Source organism: Gavia stellata, chromosome Z (assembly GCF_030936135.1).
Source record: "Gavia stellata isolate bGavSte3 chromosome Z, bGavSte3.hap2, whole genome shotgun sequence".
In the NCBI taxonomy this organism is placed as follows: Eukaryota; Metazoa; Chordata; class Aves; order Gaviiformes; family Gaviidae; genus Gavia; species Gavia stellata.
The window spans coordinates 71973878-71983140 of record NC_082637.1 but is presented as its reverse complement, the minus strand read 5'-3'; the positions used below and the strand labels follow the sequence as shown (position 1 = coordinate 71983140).

Here is a 9263-nt window from a genome sequence, read left to right as displayed (position 1 = left end):
AAACCTGGGTGTACAGTGAGAGGCCATTTAGATGGCACAGATTTGGACAAGGACCTCTCTTACAAAGGGAAGTTTAACAAGTATACAGCACAATAGGTGTAAAACATTTGGCTCGGCTCCTTTATAAGGTAGAGAGGTTTCTTTGTCTTTGAAAAGAATAGAAACCTGAACCAGGGAGAGAGGCACCTGAAAAGAGAGGGAGAACAAGGGATAGCACTGACTGTCATCTGATTTCAGACTGATGAAAATATTAAGACACCTTCCAGGTAGATGACACTGAAGGCTTTCAAATGAAGAGGCGCCAAGTTTTCAAATTCTCTCAATGTTCCCATGGTGTCTTGTGTTCTTTACTTCATCCACTAAAAGTCTTGGAATTAAGTGGCTGATAAAATTGGAATGTCAACTTTATAAATATGAAAGTGGGTTTGTAGCCATTGGGATTGCAGTGAGAATGATAAGGGCTCAAAAATCAGAAGGGATGTAATTGCCAGAGTGAAGTATACTAAAGCATTTCCAGTACTGAACAACAGAGGTGGTACTACCATCCCTGTTCTAAACTAGAAACAACTTTCCTGATGTCCTGCCTTTAAATTAAGGCAAAAGTTGAAAACTTTCTTTTAAAGAAAAAATGATTGCTAATAAAAATTTGAAATAACCTTAATCAGAGCACCTTCTTCTAACAAAATGCCTTTGTAAGCAATAGAATAACATGGCTATACTGGTGGATTTTTTTTTCAAGTTAAAATATATTTCAGAACAGAAAATTGCAGTTGTAGAAAACCGTACAAAGAAACTATCAATGCTTCTAACAATTTTAGTAAGTAAAAAAGGTAAACAAAGATATGAAAAAGGATACAAAGAGAAAACTTACTGACTTATGAAAACATTTGCATATACAAACCTATCCCCAAGATAAAATATAAAAATGTATATTGAATTTATGCAGATATGCTCCGGAAAGTACATCTATTAAAACATTTTACCTGGCCTTATAAAGGATACTAATGATTTATACTTTGAATGAGAATTATGGCGTACTTACTCTCTGAATGCCAAGTTCACAAACAGCTGCTGCCTAGACAAAAAGTCCTGTTACTTGCTGATGAAGAAGAAAGCGTTTTGCTTTTGAATCCATGAATTCCTACTAAGATGACCCAGAAAAGGTAGGCAGAGCATACTGGCCTGTAGGAACACTAAAATGAGTCTCATCCTGTACCTCTATTCCTTTAAGGCCATGTATGAATTTTTTGCATCACCTCTAAAGAGGGGAAGAAAAAACCCCAAAACGAAACAACAAAACGCCAACACAACCTGCCCCCCCCCTATACTATGGTTGCTTAAATAGGAAGTTATTTTGCATCTCCTGTTGGGTGAAATACCAGATCATCTCTGACGTACAGCAGAGCATTTGGAAATAAAATATAAAAAGTCTTATTAAACTCATTTTTGACTTGCCAAAATTATTCAATATGATTAAGCACTCCACGAAACTCCAGCCAGAAAGAACAACTCAACTCTTTCTGATATCATTAAGTTGTCACCTACAAATAAAATCTGAAATTGTTAATGGCATTTCTGTGCAAACTTTTGACATGGTATTTAGAACTGCTTTCTCTGGTGGGCTTTGCAAGTTTGCAAATACAGTATTTTCAAATAAAGTATTCATATTTAAGAGGCCAGGCTGTGTAGTGTCTAATAAAAGCAGAGTGTTAGCACAGGTTTTCTAAAGTTATCTGATAACTTCATTACATTGATTTAAAACTGGATCTGCATACAAAACCTACCAGTAATGTACAACATCTAAGTGACAAAGTGATTAAGCAATCCCCATAGGTTTACTGTTCTGAGAGTAAATAAATAGTTTAAAATATGCATACTGATTTAAAAACCAGAAAATAGTATCCACAAACTGAAGGCACAGCTAAGTTCCTATATTCCAATTCATAACTTTATCATAGTCCTGAATTCGTTGTTTTATGTGAGAAAGCTTATTCTTTAGGTATTCACAACGCTCCTTTTTCTCCAGAAATGCAGGATCCTGCCAAAAAGACAAAAACCTTTACATTAATAGGTTACCCTTTCAGACTCTTCCAAGAATAGTCTATTATCAATTATGTTCTTGATTAAGGACAGTATATAAATACTCTTCAAAAATCACACTCTTTTTCCCTGGCCACAATTTCTTATTTCCTGCTTTCCCTTCCTTCATGAAAGGCTGGAAAAAAGAGGTTCTGCTTTTATACGCTGTAGTTACTTAGTAAACAGAGCAAATCTGCAAATATAAATGACAGCCTACAACATAATTTTCATTTTATAGGTGTGTTGTGGTATATTTAATAAATCCCTCCCACCCCCAAAGCAATGAAGTTTAACTAACATGGACACAAAATTTCCATGGAAAAAAAAAAAAGGTATTTGCAACATATTATGTTTTTAATGGAGCAGAGGCATACATTTACAGCCCACATCTAAAAATCATAAAGTGAAACCTCTTAGATTACACTAGAAACTACTTTTTTGAGAGTCTGTCTAAGTTCCATGCCACAAAGAAGATACAAAACTTCTTTTCAAGGGTAAGACTATGTTTTCTGTTGTTTACTTATGTGTTGGCTATGTCACTCAGTGAATGTAAATGAACTGGATCCCAAAAAATAACCGGTCTTCTGAATGCAGAATGCTAAGAGATGAGACATACTCTCAGAAGATGAAAATGCTTAACTGTTGGGGTTTTTTCCCCCACATCTGGCTAATGGAATCATTATTCTCAAAACAGGTTGTTGGTATGAGGGGAGTGGGTTGTGTCCTAACTTTGCTGAAGTTTTAAAAGACAAAATATACGAAGCCCTGTAACATCTATGGATACCCTGAGCTAGCGAATTGTACCTAATGTTAGACATGTTGGCTATTCACACTGTCTTTGCTATTCATTAGATTCACTAGTAATGTAAAGCTGAAAACACTCACATTTTTCTTCTTCTTGTATTCTTGCAGAACTTTTGATATCCTTTCCTGTTCCTAATGAGAGAACACACATTTTTAAACACTTTGAGTGTGCTCCATTATCTTCATGCAAATTCTACAAAACACTTGTCAGAAGTAAAATTCTCATTTGATCAATCCATTCTAGTTGTAAATCTTGTACTTGAGAAATAGTGAAAGTACTTTAACTGTAACTCACTCAAACTTGAAATCTACTAGCATTAAAAAAAAAAAACAAAATCAAAAACCATAACAGAAAAACATGTATACAACTTAATTATAACTTGGTATCCTTGACTGATGACCAAACAAGAAATAACATATTTGGGGAAACTTTCTCTTCCACCAGGTCACCACCATCATTACAAGACATTGTTCCCTAGCTAAAGACAGTCAGACACTGCCTAATACCACACCTGTTTTCCATGAGCCCATTTCACAGGTACTTACATATATGCTTTCAGGATGCTGAGGAAGCTGTCTCATCAATGCATCCAGCTCATCGAACTTTTTTAATACAGCATGAACTTCCACAGACAGTTCTTTATACTCAGCAAACTGATCATTGAATACTGCCTTGTACCGGTCTCGCATTTCATTTGTTTGAATTGCTGGGTATTTCCTTAAAAAAAAGTTTTCAAGGACTAGTTTTAGAGATAGGACTTCAACAAACACATGGACCTTCCACCTTGACAGTGTATTTCTGTATTGTTAATCTCGCAACCTGCTGAAATTTCCATGTATGTGAAGCACTGAAATCACACAATGACAGAATGGTTGAGGTTGGAAGGGATGTCTGGAGGTCATCTCATCCACCCCCAGCCTCAAGCAGGACCACCTAGACCAGGTTGCCCAGGACTGTATCCGGACAGCTTCTGAATATCTCCAAGGATGGAGGCTCATATAACCTCTCTGGGCAACCTGTGCTAATCCTCACAGTGAAAAAGATTCTTCTAATATTCAGGTGGAATCTCCTGTGTTTCAGTTTGTGCCCTAATCTATGGCAAACAGTATAAAAAGTAATTTATGATGTCATACTTCACCATGGAAAGGCCTACCCTTTAAAAGGGATCATGTTACAGATTTAGCACTTAGAAAGTACAAAAGTAGTCAAATTTCAGGGTCTAAAAAGACATGCAATTTCCCATGTATTTTATTTTTTTCTAAATTGTCTGTGTGGTGGTCTTCTGTTCCTTTAGCAGTTATTGTACTTGCTAAATTATAACATTCTGCTTTAACATTTGGGGTTTAGGTGTTTATTTTAAATTTAAGATTCTTTACTTATATTACTGGTTCTATGCCATTGATACTAGCCCCCATCCTCTATATTTTTAACATTAACTTAATAAAGAATTATGAGTTCCCACAGCACAGGCATGGCAGAGAAACCATGGGTGTATATATGAGAAATGTTGAGTGAAAAACATCATTCAAGTATTCTCCATTAAGTTTGTTCATGAAAGTCAAGTCACTTACGCTAAGTAGTCTGGCATCACTATAGGTTTAGGAATGTGGCCTGCAGGTATATGACCATTAAGTAGTTCCGGTTTTCTTTCCACTGATTTAAGCTGCCTGTAAGTGACGTCTTCTCTTGGTCTGTCATCACTTTCATACTGTTTTAAAAGACAGTTCTTAATGAAGTCGGCTTTACTTCAAATGCAATATACATAAACCATAAAATACCCAACTCATTTGAAGACAGAGATGCAAGTATTGAGCCGCAGAAGCAAATCCTAGATATTTCTTACAACCCTTATTGCAATTAGAAAATTAGTAAAGAGTTACAGCAATGTTTCTCACACAGAATGCATCTTCAGTGTGACTTAACAGCGGTACCAGTAACAGATAAATACTTCTTGGGGCTTGGAAAGATTTGTCTTGTATGTTTTAAAAAAGTAACTTAAGGAAGTTTCCTTGGATATCCATCTAATTTGTGAATGAATAGGAATCACTCAGTTTTCTGGAGTTCCCTTTTTCCCTTGTTTCCTATTGCACAATTTATCCCTTGATCCAGAAATAAAAGCACGTGGTATCTTGTTGGAACACAAAAAAGTGTCCTGATCCTGTACTAAAGCAACAGAGAAAACAGCGGTAGGAAATTCACAGTATCTAACAGGAGACATTTAAGACTGAAATAAACATGCCTTAAATTCTCCGGGAATCATCAACATCTGCTGTGAAGTGTGAAGATCCTATACAATCTTTGTAGTGTATGCAACTGCATCTTTGTGTGGCAGAAGCACTAAAATTGCTGATACTTCAAAACCAGCAAGAAGGTCTTTGGAGCAGTCTCAGAGACACAGGAACAAGCTCAACTCAGAGAGCACCTACCACTGTGCTTCCACTAGCTCTCCTCCAAATTAAGCAGGCAGCAAGGAGGAAAGAAAGTGTCTGAAACCTGCAATGCATCAGATGACCTGCTGCTCTCGCCATGTCTGCCAAACTCTGTGTTAAATGCTACAGGTCTTGTTACTTCATAAAAGAGGGTAAGAGCACATACCGAGGCAGTCATCAGATTTGCTATTTACAGTAAATTTTATAACCTAGCGTAACTAGTAGTAACTTCTTTACAAGCTTATTCCGAATCTTCTAGGTAGGAGCATGTTGTCCAGACTACGTTGAAAAATTAAATCTAATCTTTGCCAAGCCAAGTAAGTAAGTAAATAGATAGGTCAATCAAAATAGTCACAAGAAAAAGAACAATGATTTAGAAATACAAGTAATCAGAAAAATAAATTTTTATTTCGTACCTTTGTTTCTGGAAAAGAGGACTGTGTTTTCATCTATCAAAAAATGGAAAGAACCCCAAGTTTTATTTTCAGCAAAAATAGAATGCAAAAGCACAGATTCTTAAAAGCTGAAGTTTTTCAAAATCATGCTGTACAGAGAATTACATTTATATTTAGGTATGAAGAAATTTAGCATAAGGAATATTTTCAGATCAATTGACTTAAAGACTGTTTAAGAACAGTGGAACAAAAACAACCACCCAAAACCCAGAACAACAACAGGATCTCCCAGAGCACAGCTGTAAGGAACAGCTTGCAGGAAATACTCCATCCACTTCCCAGTCTCCTTTATTATTTCACATTCCAGCCCTTATTAACTCACTGACACTCTGCAGCCTAATTCATTGCCTAAAAAACACAACCATGCACGAACCAGTAGCTCAACCACCACCTGTTTTGCACAGCACTCTCCAGAGCCTAACCTTATAAAAATATTCCCTTTAGAAATACTAAGTCACTGGAATAAAAGAACACGGATAGTAACAGGGAAAAGTGACTGAACACCTTCTGTGTAATTCCAGCAATCATGTCATTCTTGCGGGACATGTTAAAAGTTGGTTAAAAAACTTTTATCGAAGAGCTGCAATGCACTTTTCAAAAGGGGAGTCTCAGTTTTATGCAAGATGATGGAACGGAAACCAGTGTTAAATGAAAACTCTGCAAATCAAACTGCAGTCACAAAGCAGAGGAAATACAACTTCAAACTTGTTCTCTCCTACTAAAATCACTTAAATGCTGACCCTTCCTTAAGCTAGGCTTATGTAGGCTTCACATACATTGATTTTTATGCTATATTAAATTTTATTAATATTTTAAAGGGTTTTTTTGGTGGTGTTTTCATGTGAAAGGTTTTACACAAATGACTTCAAATTCTCTAGTTGACAGTGGCAAGTCTCTAGTATTACAGTTTATCATTAACCAGGCAAGTACTGAACGCTTCTAATAAGGGCAAGGTCAGCAGCAATGCAAAATACTTAATGTGAAAAAGATGAAGTTGGTTTAAATCTCTGTTATTACTATTATTTTCCGATACCTATTGTAAGGAAAACTGAAAAGACATAAAGACGTAGCTTGGAGTTTTGCTTGCAAAGTAGAACTACGTATTTCATGTTGTTATGGTCATTCGCACTAGGAGTTAATGTGCTGAAAGCACAGTCTTCAAATAAATGCTAGGTGGCTTCACTCCTAACCCTACTGAACAGCTGAACAAGGCCATTGTTCATTTCTTCCTTTGTTTGGAAAATACAGACCAGGAAGTAGTTCATCAGCTGACACAGGAAGAGAGCTGAGTATTGCAAGGAGAACAGAGCCAGCTCCTTACCAATGCAAAGTAAAAAAAAAGTCCAAGAATTTGGATTAGACACATTAAAAATGCCTTTCATTTGGTGATCCCAAATACTGTTAAGACTGGTGAAAGTTCACCCTCAAAGGCTATGGACCTGCTGCAGAGAAGACATCTGATAGGACTCCATCTACGGCATGGGAAGGTCTTACAACTGCTCCCCATCACTCCATACCCAGTAGATGCTCCCCATCACTCCATACCCAGTAGATGCAAAATGATAGCTAATGGCTTACCTCTCGTTCCATTAATTCCCGGTGCCTCCTAGCTCCTTCATGCCTCCATAACTTCAGAGAAACCACCGCACTAATTAGGTAGATGATCACCGTGACAAACAAGAAGATGATTGCTGCTGTCTGACCTCCCTCTACACGGCAAAAAGATGCATTTATCGGCGTCTTAAACAACGGGTAATAGCAGAGCCCACCTCGGTTGATATCGTTTACGTACACAATAGCAGCCGACATGTATAGAAAGAACAGGGCCACATTAATTCCAAACTCGGTCAGAGGCCACCAGTTGGAATCGAGGAGGATAGTCCGGTAGTACATCGACATGCCCAGCACCAGCAGCACTATCGTGACTATCCACGCCATTCCCGCCACCACCAGGATGAAAGGTGTTTTGGGTCCGCTGTAGGAGTAGCCTCCATAGGCGCTGCCGGCCCCGTAGCCGTAGGGCTGCGAGTACCCGAACATGTTGTACCACTCGTTGTCCTTGTGCACGTAAGCCGTGACGCAGGCGAAGACGGCGGCGCCCAGCAGCAGCTCCGCCACGCAGAGGATCCTGAGCAGGCCGGCCCAGGACTTCATGTAGGCGTACCGCTGGTTGTAGGCCTCCACCCGCTCGCTGTACGTCTGGCCGGTGGCAGCGCGGTGCTCCAGCGACCCGAAGGGGTCCGCGGGCAGCATGGCTTCGGCCTCCTTCCGCGAGCTGTAGCTCCCGCCCGATCCTCCGTAAGGACCCTTGTAGGAGCCGGGCACCGACCTGGGCTCCGGCTGCAGAGGGGCCGGCGAGGACGGCGGCGAGCATTCGACCCCGTCCGAGACGTACCTGATGTCGGAGGCCGTGCTGTCCCAGCTGGAGCCGTTGTTGCGTCTCCCTTTGAAGAAGTTCTTCCACGAGTCCGGGATGAACCGCCGGACCGGCTTGAGCTCGGCCGGGCCGCTCGGGCCGGGGCTGCCCTCCCCGGGGTAGGCGTCGGGGCCGAAGGGGGGCTGCAGGGGGAGCGGGGGCGGCGGCAAGGGGGCGGCGGCTCCCGGCTCCGCGTCCCGGGGGAGCGGGGAGCCCGGGCCGGCCCCACGGGGCAGCAGGGACCTGCCGGGCCGCCCGCCCTCCGAGCCGGCGCTCCTCGACATGGCTGGCACTCGGCCCGGCGTCAGGCGCTCCCCGGCGCCGCTCGGCCGCCTCTCATTCACCCGACGGGAGGAAGCTGCCGCCGAGTCCAAAGGGCGGCCGGCTCCGGGCGGAGGAAAAGGGAGGATCCAGACGGAGAGTGCGTGGGGGGGGGGGGCCGGCCCGGGAGCACCCGGCGCTCCGCTCCGCGCCAGGCCCCGCTTCCCCGCCCGGCCGCCCTCGGCACCTGCACCTGCGCCGCCCCGCCCAGGCGGCCCCACCTGCGGCGGCCGAGCGGCCTTGGCTGGGGGAGGCGGCGGCTTCCGGCCGGCGGGCCGCGGCGGGGCCTTCCCGGGCCGGGCGCGGCGAGCCGGCGCGGGGGGCGCGGCCGCTCTCCCGCCCGCTGCACCGCTGCACCGCAGCTGCGGGTCGGCGGGGGGCGGGGGCGCGGCCCGCCGGTGAGGAGCGCCGGCGCCCCGCAGTCTCGGTAAGCGGGGTGACTCGTGAGAGGGACTGGCCTGCAGCCGTCCCGCTGGCAGTGAAACCCTGAAGTGCTGAACGGTCTGTTCGGACGAAGGAAACCCGCTTTCCTCCTGCCGGTCAGCCAACACGGCATTGTTCGTTCCCCCAGCGCAGCTGCAGTTCGAGGAGAGAACCGGCATGCTACACCGTTGGCTTCTACGGAATGCAAAGGACGTGAGGACCTCTGCTTGACTGTTAAATATTCCCCCCGATAAATTATGGAAGTGTTTTCAAAAATGGAGCCCATAATAATCTGTCATACAACATGTATTCAATTTATAATTTTGAATATTTTT

General features: G+C 42.7%; 1 protein-coding gene across 1 annotated transcript; it reads right to left on the bottom strand.

Moving 5' to 3' along the window:
• Positions 1 to 1191: 1191 nt before the first annotated feature.
• On the bottom strand, positions 1192 to 8468 carry MARVELD2 (MARVEL domain containing 2). The gene is made up of 6 exons (XM_009820882.2): positions 7347 to 8468; positions 5730 to 5762; positions 4456 to 4592; positions 3430 to 3601; positions 2965 to 3015; positions 1192 to 2038 (listed from the first exon to the last, which is right to left on the bottom strand). Exons 1-6 carry the CDS (start codon positions 8466 to 8468, stop codon positions 1922 to 1924), a joined length of 1632 nt encoding a protein of 543 aa, XP_009819184.2. The 3' UTR covers positions 1192 to 1921.
• Positions 8469 to 9263: the final 795 nt, after the last annotated feature.

Coding starts and splice junctions, on each gene's coding strand:
- MARVELD2 (XM_009820882.2), bottom strand. CDS start 8,468: ATGTCGAGGAGCGCCGGCTCGGAGGGCGGGCGGCCCGGCAGGTCCCTG. Junction 5,763..7,346: donor GGGAATTAATGGAACGAGAG/GTAAGCCATTAG, acceptor ATTTTTTGATAG/ATGAAAACACAGTCCTCTTT. Junction 3,602..4,455: donor GTGATGCCAGACTACTTAGC/GTAAGTGACTTG, acceptor CTTTTTTTTAAG/GAAATACCCAGCAATTCAAA.